At 38.0% G+C, this 22,735-nt stretch overlaps 1 protein-coding gene across 1 annotated transcript; it reads right to left on the bottom strand.

Annotated features, from left to right (window-relative positions):
• Positions 1 to 2,856: 2,856 nt before the first annotated feature.
• Positions 2,857 to 14,893, bottom strand: LOC139945610 (nuclear receptor subfamily 2 group E member 1-like). The gene is made up of 6 exons (XM_071943023.1): positions 14,761 to 14,893; positions 13,565 to 13,798; positions 9,157 to 9,561; positions 8,243 to 8,592; positions 7,641 to 7,764; positions 2,857 to 3,089 (listed from the first exon to the last, which is right to left on the bottom strand). Exons 1-6 carry the CDS (start codon positions 14,762 to 14,764, stop codon positions 2,857 to 2,859), a joined length of 1,350 nt encoding a protein of 449 aa, XP_071799124.1. The 5' UTR covers positions 14,765 to 14,893.
• Between the last annotated feature and the right edge of the window lie 7,842 nt (positions 14,894 to 22,735).

Genomic DNA, 22,735 nt, shown 5'->3' with positions numbered 1-22,735 from the left:
GAGGAAACCTGTAAACAAGGGTGCTTGCTATGTGAACCAGAAACATTTGGGTTCAACCCTACCCACAATAAGTGTTTTTACGTGCACTGCCAATCCAAGTACATGGTTTAATGTCCCATCAGAAGAGCACATAAATAATGGTCATAGTGTCATGCCATGGACTTGAACCCACACCCTGCTAATCAGAAACACCATAGCTTGAGTCCGGTGCTCTAAAACTTAAAGTTGTTCCCTTGTAAGACATTCATAATATAGAGAAGATCCCCATCCAGGCAAGCTTCAATAAAGTTGTGGCTGCATGTTGTTTGGAATCCTAGTATGGGAAGACACCTGAATAACATCTATATGGGCGGCAAAACTCATACATGAAAACAACTCAGAACAATTATTTTGATTTTCTTCTCTCTTTTAATGTTTCATTTAATTTAATTAATATCAATCTCTAAAAACTTTCGATTCGTTCATATGTACATGAAATAAGCATGATACCGTTAGCTCAAATAACATTTATACATTGATAACTCTGAAAAGATTTACGTAAGGAATTAGTTCTTGCATCACATGAGGGAATAACCTCGCTAATGAGCTTAAACTTATTTTTTAAATAAATATTTACACATTATGTTTAGCGAGTTATTGGTGCATCCTGCGACAGTCATCTTGATGATGTCATTCACGAGGCCAGTTTATGTAACATAAAGAGTATGATCTAAAACTTTGAGAATAATCAGCTGAGGTTTGCGGTCTCACCATTATGTCAATCTTTGTTGAGTAGTGTTGGTTTTGAGAAGAAACTGATTGACAACTCAACGTTTAGATGAGTATGCTCTGATTATTTCTACTAAAGAAACTAAGAGCATACTGATCTAGTTAAGTGTTTGACCATCGGTTCTTCTCAGGACAACACTCTTTAAAGGGAAGGTACACTATTGGTAATTGTCAAATTAGTCTTCTTACTTGGTGTATCTCAACATATGCATAAAATAACAAACCTGTGAAAATTTGAGCTCAATTGGTCGTCGAAGTAGCGAGATCATAAAAAAAAAAAAAAAAAAAAAAAACTTGTCACACGAAGTTGTGTGCTTTTAGATGCTTGGTTTCGAGACCTCAATTTATAAATCTGAGGTCTAGAAATCAAGTTCGTGGAAATTACTTCTTTCTCGAACACTACGTTACTTCAGAGTGAGCCGTTTCTCACAATGTTTTATACTACCAACCTCTCCCCAGAAACCAGGTGTTTATATTATGGCAGTCACAGATTTGATAAATGTGGCAAACCAATTCGGTTCGTTACAGACTTTTTGCCTAACGTTAATATAAACTGTACTAATACTTTTTACTATTATACAAGATTGGCAAGAATACATTGTTGATTTGAGTCTGATAGCTTACTGATAATGAAGTTCATCTGTGAAATAATTCCCTCTGAAATTAAATCTTATTTTGTGAGTGAACTTTTAAAAATGTAACAGCCGATGTTGGTTGTCCAAAAAGGACAATTTTGTTTATTTGCTGAAAATTGTGCTTGGTTTAAAAAAAAACCACTACTTTCTCCAGATTCACACAACTGATTAAGCCCAACCAAATATGCACAGTTTGTTTTTCTCATTTTAATAAGGGAATAAATATGTGCTTGTACCAATCATGTACAAAACCTTTGACCATAAAATAAATAACTTAGTTTCCAACAATAAAATAAGAAATAAACATGTCCTTTGCACTTTTTCCCTTATTGCACCGCCACAGTTTAAAATAAAAAGGTTTTATAAAACTAGAAATGTTGTCGACAATATGCAAAACAATATTTACATAATCGTCTGGGTCGTGTTGACTTAAATTATACATTACACTTAATAACGTTTTATAACTTTATAACGTTTTATATACATGTGTAATGGAATTTAATATTGATAATTTCGGCAGATTGCATCTTGTCTATATATATTTATCATGAAATTTAAAATTGTTGATATCTCTTTGTTTTTTTATCAGGGGGTGATATTGCACGAAACATTAATCCTAATACTTTAACTTACCCTATATTGGTTCATTAGAAGATTGCACTCCTTAAACAAGCTTATAATTATATGAATAAGTTAACTGGGTACAAGATGATGTCAACTTGTATACCTTCTGATTCGTGATTAGGTATCTTGCTAAACAAGTTGCACAGTGCTTTTCAAAATTCGTAGAAATTTAGAGGAGCATATTGTGCCTCTATTTAATGTTATCTCTTGAAGAATTATTTAATAATAATTTTAACTAGGAATTTTACAATAATACAAAAACTTGCTCGTTCTCAAAAAAACAACAACAGTTAGTCTTCCGGTGTGTCACTAATCCTTAATCATGAAACCTGCTAAGCAGGCGTTTTCTGCTTAAGAAACAAACCTTAGCACTGTTTCTTCGTCATAATCCCTGCTTGCATAGTGAGCTAAGCGAAAGTTATGCCATACTTCAGTGACGCAACAATATTCGAATTTATTGTGAACGTGAACGCTGTCAAGCTTTCTTGGTGTGGTAATATTTTTTCCTGCTACAGATCACATAGATGTGCTTTACCGCTAAACAACTTTCTGACATAGGCCTTCTGATAAAAGTGATACAATTTGTCAATTTTCGCTCCTGTTTTCAGTTAATTTGACCCATACACGAATCGTTCAAATTATGTTACCAGGTCGCCGTTTGTCAAGTTCGTTCAAAATAGACCCATTGCGATGATCGTCATTTTTATTGAAACATGCACGTGTGAAAGGCTCTACCATTGGCTGACAGTTGTGCGCAACGTGTACACGCGTGCAGTTTTCCATTGTTTCTCATCCAAGATGGCGGTCAGTGACGTCATGAGCAATCCATCTATACTCTATCAAGAATCTTTTCGATCTGAACATTCCCAAGAGTCCGTCTGAAGAATAGTTCCTCTAGATCTTCCCCGCTGATTCGTTTAAGAGACGGCATGGTGAGGAGGAGTTTGCCGAAGCGTGCAGGACTCTCTGGGTGGACTACGTTCTCGTACTGAGCTAAGACGACTTGAGCTTGGTCTCGGAAGAACTCCACTTTGCTCTTCTCTCGAAGTGTCTTGGTGGTATCTGGAATGAGCAATGGATGAAGTAATTATTGAGACAAGTCTTAAAAGACTATTAATGGTATCTGAAACTATGGATCAAAATCACAATGATTAAGTTAAACGTAAGTCATAATGTGTTGAACGGTATCAGAAATTGCCAATAATTTGCCGTTAATTTGGATGAAGTAGTAGTTGCAACGAAACCTTATGCGCAATGCAAAAACTGGGTGTAAAAATTGACACCATGGGTGATGTCGCATATAAATACCCAGGAGAAAATACCTTTTGTTAAACTCCCTTTGATGTAAATATTTATTCTGTAATTATGTGTAGTCGTCACAGTAATTCGACCCCTTCGAAAGTTATCTGACTAACACAGCCACCCATTAGTTATTTTAAAACATTGAATTTAAGATCCATTGTGAGAAATTAGTCATTAATATATTAATAAGTTATTTCAGTCTTGCACATGTTACAATAAAAAAAGTGTCGACGTGAGGAAACAATTAATTGCCATTCATTCATTTTTATTTTTAAGAATATTTTCAAAGATGATTAGTCACTCGAATTTTTGTCAACAAGGCAACTATCGGAAATTGCTCATTCTTCAAATTAGAGGCTCAATATTCTCACAAGATAAGAAAACAAGGGACAGTAAAGTCATTTTAATTGAAGACGCAAAGACAGGGTCTGGAAAATCACAAAGTCAGCTACACAAACAGCGCCAAAAACAGCAAATCATAAAATAAAAAAATATAACAACAAATCTTTGTTTACTTAATTGGTGCCGGTGCTGTTTACAATAATCTTATAATTTCACAAATAATTGATAATTTCCAAAATTTAAAAAACGCAACTGTTTTGATCATTACTCGCTTTTCTTTGACGTCAATTCATTCGTAAAAATTACACTACGTTCACAGTGGGTGATGTCTAGCTGCATAGTAGACTGGCGGCAGTCTTCAAGCTTATACTTTTCTATTTTTACCGAACGGTTGACTGACCAGTTGATCCGTAAATCATTAAAACTGTTCGAAGCTAACCACAACCTGTTTGTGTAGAGATAGCTTGCGTATCTCAGCTGCGTACCTCGTACTGGGCCATGTCTCAAGTCTGTGGTTCTGCCCTTCACCAAGAAGGAAGAAAAAAGCATGGATGTCTCTTCCCCAAAAGTTGCTACAGTTTCATTTAGGTACCGCCCAACCGCAGAGCGCCCATAGGCTTTCAGTAATTCAATTAAACAAGCCCGATTAACCGCATTTTTATTGCTTGAATATTTCTCCCATTTTTTCTTACAAAATCTGGAACGCTGGAAGCCTAAGGCGTGTTTAAACGCCAAGGAACTCAAATGAACTGCCACGCCTTGATAAACTGCCCCTTTGGTTCCTTCGGACAACCCACAGGGGTTCCGGCAGTGGAGAAAGATTTGCGGTGGGGTATGAAAAGAGTTAGAAAGTGACCGCAGGGTTCGGGTGTACCGTACGGCCTGGTGACCGCTTTATGTCCAGAGAGAGACTATTATTATTATTGAAACTATATTCAATAATATACACAAAGGGCTAGACTCTTTTCAAGAATTCTTAAAGGATGATAATATAAGAGATATACAGCAGTATCTTGTTTCGATTATTTCTTTGTATCAAGAGTTCATTTAAAGTCCTCCGAAAGATGAGTGTTGCCAATGGGAGTATTTTCTTTAAAGGCAGTGGACACTATGGAAATTACTAAAAATAAGTGTAAGCATGAAAAACTTACTTGGTTAAGAGCAATGGAGAGCTTTTGATAGTATAAAACATTGTAAGAAACGACTTTCTCTGAGTGTAAAGTAAAGTAGTTTTTGAGAAAGATATAATTTCTCACTCAATTAATAAAATACTTTAGGTCTGAAGCCTTTCTCGGGGATCTGAAGGGCGCACAAATTGTTCCAACAATGGTGTTTTTTCTTCCATTTTTCTCTAGCGACTTCAATGACCAATCGAGTCAACATTTTCACATATTTGTTATTTTATACATAATGTTGGGCTACACCAAGTGAGAATACTGGTCTTTGGCAATTACTAATAAAGTGTCCAGTACCTTTAAGGGGAACCAAGTGCCCTAATATTCTCAGTCTACCGATAGCCGTTTTTTTTAAACTAGACTTTGAGGCTTATTTGTAAAATCGGGGACTCTTGCTAAAATTTGTTATTACAACGCTTGTGGATGGAACACAAATTCGTCGACAAAGTCATTCAAAGTTTGTTGATCGTCAATTCAGTTTTGGTACATTAATTCGGAGGTCGTTGGTTCAAGTCCCTAACTTGTCTGCGGTAAATCCTAAAGTGTTGTTGAACTCAACATCTAAACCAACGCAAAGTCCTCAGTTAACCAAAGAAGTTAATCATATCAGAGTTTGTATCTCTCTCTTATAAGATGTCAAACTTTGGCGCAAGAATAACTTATGGATTTCACATGACCTTAAACATGCCTTGTTTGGTTTATGCGATGTGTGTATTACACCCCCACGGCGAGGTCCACGCCCCCTTTTACCAATCCTTCCCCTTGATGCTGATGTCCTTAAGGTAGTGTCTTATCATGCATATTTCAATCAAGGAATGTAGATATCATGAATATATTTGGGTTTTTTTTCTCAGGGTTTCTCTTTTCCCCAGCGGAGATCACTGCGATCACTTTGGTTGTAAGATTGGAAGAGACTAAAGAGCCTACAGGTGATGAGAATCTATCGACTTGTAGCTTTTTAAGTTGCATCCGGATGATGGGAAATGATGATGGAGTCTGTGTTCCACAGGGCACCGTTACGGGTCCTCTTATATTATTACGCGTCAACCGCATCACCTTCTCCCTGGGGTTGTCTCGGGAAGGCGTGTAATTACGAAACATCGAATACATGGCTTGGGTAGGGGGTAGAGCAATGTACGTCAACATTTAGGTTTTGGCAATGCGTGGACTTCTTGTGGTCGCTTTTAAGGCTATCTGTTGTGAAACAGAAACTACTCTTATGGTCGTACTTGGAACGTCATGAATTTCCACGAAGTCATTCTGAAGTTATATTTGGTTGGCAGTATTATGTTCTTTTGGAAACTCGTCTTGCTACTGCCGCGGAGTATATATAGGTCCACACTCTAAAGTTGTTTTGAAAAGGCACGTTCGAAAGAGAGAGCTAACACTTAAATTGTAACGTATATGGGTTTTTAAACAACTGTGGTTGGTTTTGTAGATGAAGGATTATTACGAGTTTTGGGCTTACGTTATTGAAAGATGTGCTCAATCTCATGGATTGACCTCAAAGTAATTGAAGTAAGGTTTAATTTTGATATTACACATTGGACATTCACATAGGTTTGTACAGCGAATGTCCTTTTAGCTGGAGATTTGACACTGCTATACAAACGTGAATGTCAAAATGTCATTTCGAAATAGAGAACATACGCTGTGAATGTCCAATGTCCAACGTCCAATATCCAAGCATCTTAACAGTCATTCCAAGGTATATCATTATAAAATTGGGTAATGGCTTTATTTTTAATTTAGTTCTACTGTAGATAATGGCTTTTGCCAGTGGGTTCCGATCGCGTACGACTAACGATTTCTTGTTTTAGGGTAGGGCCTAAGCTTGCTTATGTTGCTTCGCGAATCCAATGATAGGGTATAAGTTCTCGGAGCTATAAGGGTTTTATCGATGAGGGTTGGGGAAGGATTCCTTGAGATTATTTTAAGGGAATCGATTTGGTTTACTCTAAGGGAAGCGGAGAGTGATTTCATTTGTGGCGTCATTGTGTCTGCTATAATATAAGTCACTTTGGCTGCTGGCTTCTCACAGACTAGAAAGCTTGGTCGTTTACATAACACTGGTGCGATTACAGGAACTAGACTTACTCCCGTCATAACCTTAGTTAGGTTAGTAGGCCTACTATAACACAAAATATTTACGAAGCGCATTAAACAATGTACTGTACAAATTGATTAGGGAAAACAGAAACAAGACAAAGCGCACCAAAATTTTCCAATAATCCAGCCAATGGCAAAGAAAACACATTATCAAGTTGACGGCGAGTAAAAGCAGTAAACAATTTAAAAAACAAAAAACAAAAAACAACAACAACAATAAATAACTAGAATAAACAGATACGAAACTTTAAAGGCAGTGGATACTATTGGCAATTACTCCAAATAATAATTATTAGCTTAAACCCTTACTTGTTAGCTAGTAATGGGGAGCTGTTGATAGTATTAAACATTGTGAGAAACGGCTCCCTCTGAAGTAACGTAGTTTTCGAGAAAGAAGTAATTTTCCACGAAATTGATTTCGAGACCTTTTGAGGTCTCAAAATCAACAATCTGAAAGCAGACAACATCGTGTGACAAGAGTGTTTTTTCTTTCATTATTATGTCGCAACTTCAATGACCGATTGAGCTCAATTAATTTTCACAGGTTCGTTATTTTATGCATATGTTGAGATACACCAACTGTGAAGGCTAGTCTTTGACAATTACCAATAGTGTCCACGGTCTTTAAGCTAACTCTTTCTGAAGAGAATGTGTTAAACAATCTGAATGGATGTGTTATATTCACCTGGTTTGAAGAGTACGATGGCCTCCAGTGATGCAAACTCATAAGAGCTGAGATTGAGACTTCTTAATCTGACAGTGATTTCTTGGATGTCGTCAATGATTTCATTCCTTTGTCTTATTGAAACCTGGAAATGAGAGGGGGAAAAAATTTCATAAAATATCTGGCAAATGTGCAAATAGAAACAAAATACCTATTCGATTGTCTTGTTCCTCTTTGTCTTTTCTTCAAAGCTTCGTAGCAAAACAAAAAAACTATGTGAACCCTCTAAAAAAAGTAATTTGCTTTGTGCCGTAGTGATGTTTCTACTCTACACTCTTAAGACGTCTGGGTCGGAATTTACTAGGCTCTGGGTCCCGTTTGGGCCTGAACCAGCAGAAAGATCCAGATTATTTGTCAAAATTACCTAGTATTGGGTAAAATTGGTGCATAATCTGAGTTAAATCCCTGGTTTAAGTTTCCGGGTCAGACTGACTCCAAATGGGTCAGGTCTCCTGGGGTCCCGGAATCCAGATCATTTCTGACTGTAGAGTTTTTAGAGTGTAAGGATTTTAAGGTCATTCTTGCACACACATTCTTATAATATCGAGGATTGAAATACTAACCGAGGACTCGCTTGATGAACTTGACGAACCAGCTCCTGAACTCTCTGCCCTTAGATTCGAATGACTCAACAAAGCGCAGAAATCAACTCCAGGCCAGTACGCAGCATGAAGGAGAAACAGTTCATTCCAACACTCCTGTAAGACAGAGATCTGATCCCAAGTATCTAATGACTGAAATGGTTGAACTGAGCGAGAGGTTCGTACGGCATGGACGAGGATATGGGTGGCGATTTCTTCAATGGAGGTACTAGGTGAGGGCGTCGCTGGCAGGGCGAGGACAGTTGCAGCTCCTGGTGGACGGCTGGCCCACGGGAATGGGGGTCTCTCGGTGGAACGTTTGGCAAGCAAAGCTAAAAAGAAGGATAACATAGAAATAAAGGTGAAATAATAGAATACGAGCAGAGTATACTGTTCGAAACGTCGAGACCATACCTGCTCTTTTGAGCCAACACTCTCACAAAAGAGAAGTGTACATGGTTGTGCCCGCAACTTTATTCATTTATAGTTTCCTCCCATTTGTATCTACACCATGCAAAGATGCAAACGATACTTAATTTGAAAGATGTTGGTAGTTTTGGTTTGATGTTTAAGATGTTCGTTGATGAGATGTCTGCAGTTTTGGTTTGGAGGCTATACTTTTCGTTGTTTGGATGAAAATCATTCATTTTGATATTTCCCCAAGGGTTTGACACCTCTTGTTTATTATAATTGTTAATTATTCACTTACACCGATGTGTATTAGCGCTACATACTCAATACTTTACCGAGCTCTGTGATCACAGACATTATTACTCGGTGAGATTCGAACCAACGACCGAGCTCAGATTCAGTGACAAGCTTGTCTCTGACATGAAAACTGATAATTATGTTTTCAGACTCTCTAAGATTTTAAAATAATGAGATTGAACACCTACCTGCTCGGTCCTCCATTCTAAACCCTGCAAACTGTGACGGTAGTGTCGGTACGAGAAGCCGGTCTGCAGCCGCGTCAAACGGTAGAGTCGGCGAGAGATGAGGCGGCACACCGCCCGGAAACAACCCACTCCGGACCGCGACGACACGGAAAGCACTCCCCGGTCCACCGGCGTGTGCTGCGGCAGCAGCCACGGCGTGTTGCTCCCTCCATCCCGATGTCTTGCTAGTCCACGGCTGGAAGGGTCGGAATGAGGGTTTGGACTTTGCTGCTGCTGCTGCTAGAGCTCGGGCGTGGCTACTGCTGCCGGCACCCTGGCAGCAGAGATCACCATTCGCACCCGATACACCTGTCTTGTGCTGCTGTTGAGGTTTCTTCTTTCTTGGTCCACGTTCTTCCTGTACTGCTGTGGGAGAATTGTAAACAAATTACAATATTAAATACTATATCAACGAATATTATTATTACTGTGTTTACATCGGAATTTGTATCAATTTACAAATTTGAACAATGCGAGTAAAGTCCCTGAGGTATTGTGTGAAATTGATCAAACTGCACATGCGTGTAGCAATAAGTTAAACATTAAACCAGTTCGCGCTTTTTTATATAATTGTTCAGTTGAACCTTTTTAAAGTACGCATAGTGGACGTTTAATGAATACGAATTTACGTCAAGGAGAGTTGATGTTTCACATAAAAACTCTTTGTAGTTTTATTTAATTATATTTTGTACTGAAAAACACATGACATTATTTTGCAAACACTTGACTTTAATTTGAAGAAAGAAAAAAATCCCAAGTTTTTTAACTAATGTCAATGTTCAGACTTATTAAAATTAACATGAGGTAAGAAGGGTTAAACCAATAAAGACATCGCAATACGATTATTATACAATAATTAGAACATTAATCTACTAAATTTCAGACAATATAAACTCCCTTTTTGATTTAGTGTTTTTTCTCACTTCTATCTAAAATGTCCCTATACATGAGTCCCCATTTTTGATCTCACCCCTTGTTAGACGACCCCTTGCCAATTTCCGTTTATAAACACTGCTTTTTAATCTATTTCCGACTTCACTTGGGACGTGTTGACTTTAAACTTTGTTCTAATGTATTTTTCTGTTTGACTACAACTTGTTCAGGGTGAATTTCTGTTTGCTCGCGCGTGGATGATGATTTCGAAAGAGGGTTTTATCGGGTGTCTTGCAAACAGAGTGGTATTGATAGAACAATGCTGTCACACTCCGTGTATAGGTGTGCCATTACAAGGAAAACACAGCCGCCTTGCGAGCCATTACGTATCGTAATGAACTTTTCAATTTACTCCCGCGATTCGGCAAATAAAAAAGAGGGTGTGAGTGAATAAAAAAAAAGTGCCGAGCTGGCGATTGTCAACAGCTGCACAAAATCAACTTGTCTCTGTGGCACAGTGGCTTAAAGAGAATAGTTAACACACTGTACTTTATCAATGACTAGAGTCAGTTAAAATCCCTGATCGTGACAACGGCACGTTTCGTGGTCCAGCGGCGTGCACGGGTCGATCAGCGGTTGCTTGTCTCATTAGATGAAAACAGTAAGGTAAAACAAAAAATGAAGTGTGGAGGCGGGGGGTGGGGGGGGGGGCAGGATACCGTATGTGACGAACAGACAAAACACACATGGTAAATCTGTAATAGTTGACACACTGGCACCCTGTGTGCCTCGGTCCGCGTTGGCCCAGGCCGGTCTGACACAAGTATGCTAACAACCAGTGATCTTTGATCTTCTCATACTGTGTCGCCCTGGCCGTGGCACGCGCTCTGCAAACCCCAGTGCCCAGGCCTCAACACTACAGCGTTAGAACCCACAGAAACACTACACCAGTAATGCGCAAGCTGAATCAATCTCCACTGTGCGGCACGCGACAACGTTTAGATTCGCTTTCTGCTCGGGTAGCTGTTCATAATGCCGGCACTTGTGTGCGCGTGCCATGATTTTCCGGCACTAATCAGCGTGGTGAATAGACCCCTCGCGTGGCTAGTCGTTTACTCATAGCGCCAAGAGGAGAAAAAAAAACCGTAGTGTTCAAACCAACAAAGCATTTCCTTGACTGAAACGACTACTGGTTCCTAGACTATGTCTCAGTGTAAAAAGAGACACCCCTGGTTTTTCTCGTCTTACGGCGGTGTTTTATATAATACATCCAATTGTTGATTCCCTGTAAAGCTGGCACTTTTCCCCCGTGAGCGAGTGGGTCGCTACGGAAACATCTGACTGCTGACGCTGTTCGATTTAATTGGGTCTCTCTCAAGTTTCCTATTGATGCTGTTTTTACGTTAGAAGGGGTTTTTAGACTTAAGGTTTTAACCTGGTGACGTGTTTTAATCACAATAGAGCTCTGGTGATTGTATTGGCGCTTAGTGCAATTTAAAACACAGCGTTCAAGTGGGTCAAGTATTTTGCCACAAGAAGCATGTTTTCTGATTTTTTTTCTTTAAATGATTAGTTTGTGTTAAATGCTTTTTCGTTAAAAGAAAAACACATCTCAGATCGGAAACTAGAAAGTTATCCGTATAGGGTAAATTTGTTCTTTTGGCACACAAACTTGTAATGTAAAATTATCTCATAAGTATGAAACCAACGATAAAACAAACTAACATTCATACGAACAGCTTTTAAATATTGGGTTTTTTTTTTCGTTTTCGCCACAAGAAACCTGGTGTCAGATTTTGTTTCTCCAAATGAATAGTCTATCTTAAATGCTATCTAGTTTGAATTTTCAAATCAACCTAAATCTCAGATAGGAAGATGGACAAGTAATGTAAAGTTGTTTTTCAACATATAAACATTTACATCTAAAATATCAACGTGAAACAAATGTTGTAAGAACTATACATTCGTACAAACAGCTTCGCAATATTTTTGTTTTGATATGAATCCAAATTAAACAACAAGCTATGTCTCCATATGCTTCTGTTGTTACCATGTACCTAGTGCCAATTGTGTTCTTCCCATCTTGCCTTTCACCGGAACTAGCAAGTGTAGATTGGCTTAAAAATTGTGAAGGAAAGGAAAACCCATCGGTTCTAGGGTAAATCTGTTTTAAGGCGAGCCCACTCTACGAGCTCGGAGCATAACAGGTGCGATGTATCAATGTTAAGATTGGGTTTCCTAAGTGATAAACTGTGAAAGTTATCTAGAGCTTTGGTCGAGCAAAACAAACTAGACTCAGAAGGTTTTTTAATTACTCCTAAAGATTTTCAATTTTAAATTTGCTTGTTTATATTTCGTTTGATGTAATTATACCTGATTTATATTAACATTAGAAGTTAGAAGTTTTTTATACACAAATCAAATATGTTTAAGTATATTAACACAAAATCGTGCCACAGTATAATTTTGACTGAAACATTTTGTCATATGAGAAAATGTTTCTTCTTTGGTTAGGCCTATAACTCTAAACAGAGCAGAATAATTTGTTCAATTTTGAGCACTTTTGAGCACACAAGCAAATAAGGCACAGTGAACTGTTCAATCGAGCTCGTTGTTTTAACAAAAGTCAGACAAGTGATTATCAATTCACTTTTTGTTCTACAACAGTCTAAACATTTGTGACATTCCTCAAGGAAATGTGACTGTATTTGTAAACATAATCACATAAATATGTTGAGCAAAACATCAAATTGTTGTTGATGTTGTTGTTGTGTATTCTGACTTAAAGTATTAGAATATTCATGAACAAAGTCAACGACGATGAATCTGTTTGATTGCTTATAATTTGATAATTAATATTTGATTATTTTTAAAGAAAATTTGAAACACAGTCAAAGAAGTATCGTCGCAATTGCTGACGAAAACAAAAAGCACAACATTATTAAATGCCCTCTCACAACTATGAATGGCACTTTTCATTTGTGTTGGAATGATAGAGGTAGTATAAAATATTGATAGAGCTGACAAATAATTCACCGAGTCCACTTTTCATGTTTTGTTTCATCAACCATATTGACAAGTTGGGCTTAATCCAATATTTGAGTCGGGTGAAAATAGTGAAAACAACGTTTCAGCATGTAAACACATTGTCCTTTGGGTTGTGACAATCGAAATCAGCTGTTGCGTTTTTTTCGTTGTAACTATTTGTTTTCATATAATGTTCTTTTTTTCTTCATCCCTTTTTTTTTGAAGGGTGTTGTTTTTCTCTTCTTTATTTAAAAGATGGTCTCTATAAACAATGTTTCAAGAGTTTTCGATACAGTTCTCTCAAACATGACTTCAATTCACAAGGAATATGTCACACACAAAAGTTGTTCAAAAGCATGAACTTCACAATCAGACTTAAACTAAAAAATGTCGTTTTTATCATCATACCAAACGTTTTCAACGCTGCTTAACTCAAGCCCAATTTGTTTATAAAAATGTAAATTCTTACCATTTTTGTTCATGTTGACTCCGAAGCATTTCTTGAGCCTGCAGTATGGACACCAATTTCTCCGTGCTTTATCAACGAGACAGTTGCCTTTCCCAATACAGGTATACCGCATATTGCGTCGAATGCTCCGCTTAAAAAAACAGCTACAGCCGTCGCAACAGTAAACCCCGTAGTGTTTCCCGTAACTCTTATCGCCACATACTTTACACGGAACTGGGTTGGGTAAAGTACGACCTGTCAAGTTCAAGGAAAAAAAAACTGTCAGTGAAAAACAAAATTGGATAAGACACTGAAGCCTGAACTTATAGTTTAAGCAAAACACTATTCAAAGAGGTAAAAGAGATCACATGGTGTTACCGCAAACCTCTCTTACTTAAACCAAGCAGAGAACGGTTTGGGTGTGTTTTCCCAAAGAAACGTTAAACGAAATAAGGTATACACAATTGAAAGTGGAATGCGCTTTCACTTTTAGAAATTTGATGGTTGATTTTTGATTCATTTTGAATGTTGATGACTTTTGTTTGAGTTTTTATACTTGCGAAAAGCAACTTAGGTCTTTGCTATTTCAACTCCGGTACCTAAAACTACTGAACATAAGTTGGTGACAATATCGAATACGTGGTACCAACCTGCCTCCAATATAAAATATGATTTAGTGCCATTGTGTTTGCTTTTGTGATGTCACTTTTTTAGTTTTAAATGCTTTACGATGTAACTGTTTGTTCGTGTTTTTTTTTTGTTTTTTTTAACAAGTAAATTTCATGGACAAACAAAAATGGGGATGGTTTATAAATGGATTGATTGTGCTGAGGCAAATCAAGAGGCCTACTCATGTTGGTGTCTTGGCATCAATTATTGATGAAGTCAAGGATGAGATGAAACAACATCTATTTAACAGTATTGACTTTTACAAATAATTGTATCAGACGGTCCGAAGTTTTCAAATTTAATCAAGGTACTTTTATGTAAAATTCAGATTATTTCGTTGACAAAAAATAAAAAAAGGTTCAGCACTTCTCAAAACATACAAATCGCAATTTTTCCTGGAAAAAACTCAAATAATGTTGGTCGTAAAGTGAAGACAAGATGAGAGACAATGAAACGTTGGTGTTGCTATTAATTAAACGTCTGCGTTTCTATGAATAGATGAAGACACCATGGACTTATACTTTTGATTCCTTAAAGATCACACTTACCCATGACGGTTGACTCTCAAAGCGTCAGCAACAAACACAAACCAAGTGACTACGACGAATAGAATAGTGATGAGCGATGAATAGAGAGGTGAGACTACCGGGTAAGAGCGAGAAAGTATCCCCCTGAGATTAGCTAAGAATCCCTGCGCAATGTCGACGGCTCAGCTACGGTGCATCCCACTAGTTCGCCAAATGACTCCGGACATCAAATCACGCTAGCTTTCAAGACCGGTGTGACGCCGTGGAACCGTGGTGTGACGGGACCGTGGTGTGACTGGACCGGTATATGACGGGACCAGTATGACGGGTAGTGACTGACTGAAAGCCAAGATAACTGAAAGAATGAGCTGATTCATCGAAAAGAATGGGGGAGAGTAAAGCTGTCTGAAGCCAAACTTTCTCACTCCAGGGCTTTTTTGGGTGAGATGGTTGGATGCATCAGCCACCTGCACGCCATCCGGGACACAGTGGCTAGTGAGTAGGGCCCCGAGGGGAGGGTCGGTGGTTGATGGAACGGCTGCGCGGCCAGCGAAAATCGCAGCACTGTTTCGACCCACTGCTTGCTCTCTGATCTATCGCCTCGCGTAGCTTCAATAACGGGATAATTTTGTTTAATCAGTTGCCGATCGATGCCAAGTGCTTGCCAGAAACGTCGCTCAACTCGAGTCGTTTGAAGGGGGAGACAATTTTTCTTCCCCACACCGAAAAAAAGATCCCCCAATAATGAAAATGCAAAAATGCATAATTTTGTTGGATTATTGAATCAGTATTGTTGGGAAATGTAACCTGTCAAAATGTCACTGTTCTGTGACGAACGACTAAGGAATCGCTACGGAAGATGTTTAAAAGTCTGCTTTCCAAGCTAGTTTGTATATCAAGGCTACATTCAATGCAAAAGGCGTGGTATCAATCTAAGCTTAAGAGAAAAAAGTATAACCTTTTAGACTCAGCAAATTTCTGCCGCCTAAGACATTTTGGCGCGTTGTCCCCCGATTATGAACTTGGCGAGAGCACAACAAAATATCAGCATGGTAGTTTGACAGAACACGTATGGCTACTAATCGTCTACTTTATTGATTTCTACTTTCTAGATTTGTTTTTGATCATAAGAAGAGTGAGAGGGGGAAAACCTGAATGGATAGGTAGGCTAGCCTTACATTGTAACTGGTTTTTCTTTTGGGGGGTTCCCTGTGAGGGTCTCTCTTTATTGATGGAAGGAAGAAGGTATCCTCAGGCCGACAGATGATACTGCTGCGGTGGGAACATGCTCGTACCCTTAGGCTCCTCAGCTTTGCTTCTACCTCAGTCTACTCTTTGGACCATGCTCGTTCCAGCTCGCTATGGTTGGATAGAAAACTAGAAAAAGGTAGAGACAGAGGAAGGGGGTATAAGAAAGGAAAGTACCAGCTTACCTCGTCTCTCCGCCGGGCGTTCCAGAGCCTGGCCACATTTTTTTCCTTCACTTTTTTTTTCTTTTTACGTGCGGGTGACGCCACGGCTAGATCGACCCATTTGCACTTCAGCGGTGAGAGTATCAATTTCCAGCTCGTGCGATTAGGCGAAATTTACTTCAAACAATCGAGCAGACGACGATGTGCTACGGGGGAGGAGTAGGAGCTAGAGTTCTAGTCCTTCTATTTTTTCTCTTTTCTGTCTCTGTCTTTCTCTTTCTTGTTTTTTTCTCCTTCTGGTTGTTGAAGTGGTTAACCTCTCTCTGGTGGCAATAGATGCGTGTTTTTGGAGTGTGGACGTGTTGACTATGATCATCCTGATTCTCCGGCACTAGTCATATTATCACTTTATTCAAATACCACTGAATATCTATTTTAGTTGTTTATCACTTTATTTAAACACCACAAATTTTATATCCTTTTGATTATTTTGATTATAATTTTATTCAAATACCACTGAATATCTATTTTAGTTATCACTTTATTCAAATACCACAAATTTTATATCGTTTTGATTTGATTATCTTTTTTTTTAAATACCACAGAATATTCTTTTGAGTTGTTTATCATTTTATTCAAAAAGCACATTATATCCTGTTGATTTATACTTTGTTTAAATACCACATATCCTTTTGAGTTGTTTAAATACCACATAATAATATCCTATTTATTTGTTCGTCACTTTATTTGAAACCCCCATATTATACTTTTTTATTTGTTTGTCAATTTGTGTTATATTGATTGATACTGTCACAAGTTAGATTACTCTAGTTTCTTCTTTACCTGTGTGTCTTTCCCTTTGGTGGACAAGTTCTACTCTATCTGAGGTGTGAGAATGAAATGCATGATAATCCAAAGATTACAAAATGTTATCGTACGGTATGTACGATATGTGTTTATTCTTTGGTAATTACTCACACAATTAATGGGCTAAAAATTGACTTGGTAAGAACAGGTGTTTATAATATACATGTTGAGACACAATTTCTTCAAAATAATGAGATTTTGAGAGAGGGATTCAAAATCATTTTAATCTGAGAAATGTTTCTGTGTGAAGCGTTTCTTAGATTGTGTAGCCCAGTTATGGATTATTTCTTCATATGTGAACATATAAACTGCTCCCCATTTTTCGTGATATCTCAACCACCTTTCGAATAGAAATTTTCACAGGTTTTTTTGTAGGTTTACGTTTCCTAAAAGTAATAAACCAATCGATCGGATCCAAAAACCAAAAGTGTACTTTGCCTTTATGAGCTAACGGTTGAGCTAAGTCAAAGAAGTACCTATAATGTCTCTTAAAAATGAAACTGGAATACCGTTTATAGACCATGTTTACAAAATGAGTGACCTTTGTACATTCCATGTATTTACCCGGTAGGCAAGATGCTACACTGTTCATACGGGAAGCTTAGCATAATTATGACATAATTTCCACAAACATTCAACAGTATTAAAAACTAACAGCTGAACAATTGTTTGAATGCTCCTCTGTTTTTATAAAAACAGTAGCTGAACCAGACAATGCAGTCTCCATAGAATGTAAGATTTTAAGTTGTTTACAAGTCATGCCTGCAGGAAGTCAGGTCTCTTTGGATTTTTTGCAACACAAATTCGAACATGTGATGTCAACAGTTATGTACATGGAGTAGTAGTTAAATTATGTTGAAGGAATCAAACCTCATCTTGAGTATGATAAAACATTGACACACAAGAAATTGTCACCAATGTGACAAACTACTTCAGGTATAAATTTTAAACTATGGTCGTGTCAGAACTAGCGGCTACCAGCTACGACTACGGCTAGATTTCCACGTCATTGTGTGTCGATGTATAAGACGTCCTTAGCAACACACTTAGCAACAGCCGTAGCCATAGCCCTAGCCGCCAATTCGGATACGGCCTACCACAGGCAGCTCTTTAAAAAAATAAAATACGGAGCTCTGGAAGTGCCATGTCATGTTGAGATTCTGAGATAATTGAGTGCAGAATGATATGGATGACGACATCATAATGTAAGATGGCGTCTTTCCGTTTTTTATCTTAAGGATCTCGACAGATTTCGACATCAAGTAAGTTAGATGTCGACTTCCACATCTTACCGTATGGTTATCTCGAGATAAACTACTTCATGTTGCCTTGTTCATGGTGTCATCATCCGACAGTAAACTATCTCATCAGGAGCTCAACAAGTTGGATAGCACTTCCAGAGATCTGTAATTTTGATCATTTGGTAATTGTCAAAGACAAAAATCAACAGTGACCAAGCAAGTATAATCTGTTAATGTAGATCATAAATTCTCCTTTATTTAGCAAAGCAGTAATTATCTCTTCATGTATAGTTAATACAATCTCCTGCAATCTCTCTAACAAAGCAAGGATTATCTTTCTATGTAGCTCAGAAAACCTCCTTTAACAAAGCAAGGATTATCTTTCTATGTAGATCATAAAACCTCCTTTCACAAAGCAATGATTTTATCTCTACGTTTCTCATACAATCCCCTTTATTTAACCAAGTAAGGATATTCTTCATCTTATAAAAACCCCTTTTTATTTCAGTTAATAGTTTCCTCACGAATTAGCTCTAAAAACCTCCTATATTTAACAAACTAAGGATGATCCCTTTATAGATCATAACATCTCTTTATGTAGCTCATAAAACATCCTTTGTTTTAACAAAGCAAGGATCATCTTTCTATTTAGCTCTTAAAACTTTATGTTATTCAACAAGTCAATGTTTATCTCTCAAAGTCAATCATAAAATGTCCTGTATTTAACAAAGCAAATGATTATTCTTGATAAATTTAGTATCAACGCGATCAAGGCATGAATCAGTCACAGGGAAGAGGTCAAACCATGGCTACTTTTTGGTTTTCTTGTTGTGTTTTCCCCGCTCTCCTCGATTCAATCACGTCCATGTATTGTCTGTCTTGTCTCCTAGCAATTAAGATGGGGGTATCGACCAGTGGCCCAAGGATACAAAGGTGTGTTGGTGAGGTCTGGGGGAAGTAGAATCACAAAGAACCTCATCTCAATTATCAAGAAAGAAAGAAAAAACTCAAAAACCTCAAAGATTTATCATATTTAGTGCCATAATAAAATGTTCAAATAAAGACTTATTGTGGGAGATTGTACAAATTTGATGAGAATTTTTCGATGTTGTTTGTTTGTTTCTTTGTTTGTTTGTTTCTTTCTTTCTTTCTTAATTATTTCTTTCTGGTGAGTGATACCACGAATTGTTTTCCATTGCCAGCGTTTGTTTCACTGTCTTGTCTTACAGCTCCAACTATATTGTGTTTTCAACATAATAACCCTCCTATTTTGTATAGAATATAAGAGACTTCACCGGTTTTGAAATAAAGATTTAATTGAAAGAAAGGCGTTGATTCTGTCTTTGTTTTTCCTTGGTGTCTAGTTTCTATGTTTGCTTATGTTGTTAAGGGTGTTTTGTTCGACCTAAATGTTATCTTGAACATCAGAGTTAAAGAACAAATTGAACACTCGAGTGAAACAAATAAAAATTGGCTGAACTTGTCAACAACAGCTAAATAATAAGTCCCGTTGAGAAAGCCCCGCAAGAAGCTCATTGTATGATGTCAATTATCCGCGATCTCGCCCAGCCTCAGCAGTGATTTTTCAGGCCCTCTGGCACCCTGACGTTCGCTTGCTTGTCTGATGCGCCAGTCATGCTCTATGCAAGATCACTCGTCAAAAAACACTTCTCGCTAAACCGTCAAATTGTTCTCAACGACGGTAGTTTTAGCGCATCCGAATGATGTCTTCACTTATATTTAATGACGTTTTGATTTTTGCTTTCGACAGTCAGGGACGGGTCACGTGGTACCATGGATCGATAGTGGTTTAGGTTTTAAATGGCAAATGAAATAAACACACTTTTTATGAAGCAGTCCTGTAGAGAAAACAAATTATTAATTTTGTGCAAAGTTATAATTTAGGCAGTAGTGTTGTAATCTAGTTAACGTCAATGTTTCTAGATATTTGGTCATTCGGCTCTAGAAATTATTGAATTTTGTTCCTAGATCGTCAGTCATTTGGTTTTAGTAGGTTGGACAGTTATTGGCCATCTGATTTCAGATCATGTTTAAATCAAGTAATTAAAGTTCGAAAATACCAGTTGGTACAAATTGTTTGAAAATATCTGAACAAAAATAAAGGCAAGATAAAAATATGTGATAAGCAGTTTGAGTTACAGACTGCGATAAGGATTTTATGTTGTTGCAAATAAAAGTGAATAATTTCAACAAATCTAGTTTAAGATCAACGTTTGAAGCTTTGCATGGTGGTGAATATTTATTTATAGTTTATTCTAAGATCAATTAGTTGCAGTAACGGAATTAAATGATGTCTGCAGAATAATTATAAGACAACAACTTCATAATATTGGACAACAAAATTGGGGCGGGGTGTGTTGCATTTTTTTTCAATTATAACTTTGGATTGTTAATGTTGGTACAAAAACTGCCAGCATATTAAGGGAGTGCAGTAGCTGCGTAACAATTTAAACAATTCAGTCAAGATCGGTATTTAATTTAGCGCCTAGGAGCATCAAGTCCTTCATTTACTTCAGAATTTTGTTTCTGAATCACACAATATTGGCTTGACCTCCGTACAGTAAAACCTTAGATTTCATCGACTCACTTCGAGTCACGTAAAGAGAGAAAGAAAGACCGAGAGATGGCGAGTTCACTCGCCGTCATGCTGTGGGGCAAAGGGTCTAAGATTTCCCCTCACCCCGTTTCCTTTCACAGCGATTTGTTCCTTCAGATTGAAACTTCTATTTCCGTAAGATCAGGTGCGCCCTCAGGGGACACACGTATCAAGATGTTGTCACGCTGGATAGCTTCATCCACGCATGCCCCCAACTTGAAAAAGAGGCTCCTGTGATTTGCTGCATTTTTAAAACGTGTAGATCGATCCATCTGAATTGTTTCTCCCCGGAATTGTTTTTTTTTCTTCTTCTTTCTTGATTTGGTTTCCACAGCTAACAGCTAATGGATTGGGCATCATTGATATACATCTTGTGTTTTGCAAGTCGCAAGACGCCGGCACTGCTTTTCCTTAAGTGGATTCGGGGTATTCATGAAATCAGCCAGGTTGACATGACGGATGACAAGTCTGAGACTCGAGCAATTCTGAAGGAGGTTCGGTAATATGCAGAGAATGACAGCCTACCGTCACGTGACATCTCCATCAATGTCAAGCCAGTTAAGAAGGCCTTTGATTATATTAAATCGCTTTCATTTCGGATACAGGGGCACAGTTTGTTAGAAATAGGGAGATGTGGAGAGAGTTAGAGAGAGAGAGGGAGGGAGGGCTGTGGTCCAGAATGAAAACTGCTTGAGATTTTAGTTTCACGATGAAGGGAAAGTTTAAGAGATGAAAACTAGCATGGATTATGATTAACTAGGTGTACGTTCAGCTGCTCTTGCTTCCATTGAAAGGAGCCCGTTCCACAGCGACCATTCTCGGCTCGCGAGCTATCGTCATTTATTTCCTGGCGCTTGTTTGTGACTCCTGACACGGTAGAGAGGCTAAGCTGTATAAACAACCCCTCGGCTTGAAGCTTCTTCCCGTCTTTTCCCCCCTCTCTTTCTCACCGAAAACACAGAGCCCCTGCGCCGTGATGCACTGCCTCCTTTTCTCCATACACCTTATACCCTACCCACTTGAGGATAGAGGATGGCTTCGTCTTGTGGGCCACTTCAGTGGAAATTCAAGCGGGGAATAGGCTCAAAAGCACAGCTATATAGAGACGGAATATTAACTCGCACGCGCGGAGACTTGGAGGGAAATGGTTAGCCTGTGTTACTCTCACACACCATTACCAGTATCCAATGCTGTATTTATAGGGGGTTTCACAAGCTAGGACGGGTGAACTTAAGAAGTCGCGAGCTTCTGAATCTGTCATCTGCCCGTGTCCTGACAAAATAAAACAAAATCGAGTGATTGCTGAGCTAGGAAGTGAATGGGCCAAAACAAGGCTGGGGTTTTTCTTAAATGGATTGTGGTTTTTGTTATGCATTCCGTGTAAAATGATCAGCACAAACAGTTGAAGAAACAGTTTTGGTTATTCTCTGATAATTATGACCGAGATAATAAAGGTAACCTCAGTTTTGATTCTATTATTTAATTTCTTTATTTTAATTAAATACAGGATTGGTAAAGCTGACAGCAATAGTCGCTGTTAGTGTTGATGTTTTTACCAACCAACTATTATACATGACATAACAAACCTGTAAAAATGTTGGCTTAATCCCATGGTATGAGTCAGGAGACAATACTGAAGACCATGCTGCACAATTTTCAGCTGCATAATTCGTGTTGTATAACAACCGAAATCAGATGTAGCGGTTTTTGAATTTGGTTTTCAGAAACAGTTGCAACACCCCACTGTTCACCGATTTGGTTTTATCTACGTGTATTGTAAACATGTCCAGGTATTATCTTGGTTAATTCCAGCTTATTGGTTTGCTCAATTAATTAAGTTTTATAATTAGGTTTCACCA

The sequence above is a fragment of the Asterias amurensis genome, chromosome 12, assembly GCF_032118995.1.
Source record: "Asterias amurensis chromosome 12, ASM3211899v1".
NCBI lineage: Eukaryota > Metazoa > Echinodermata > Asteroidea > Forcipulatida > Asteriidae > Asterias > Asterias amurensis.
This window is presented reverse-complemented; position numbering and strand designations above follow the sequence as displayed.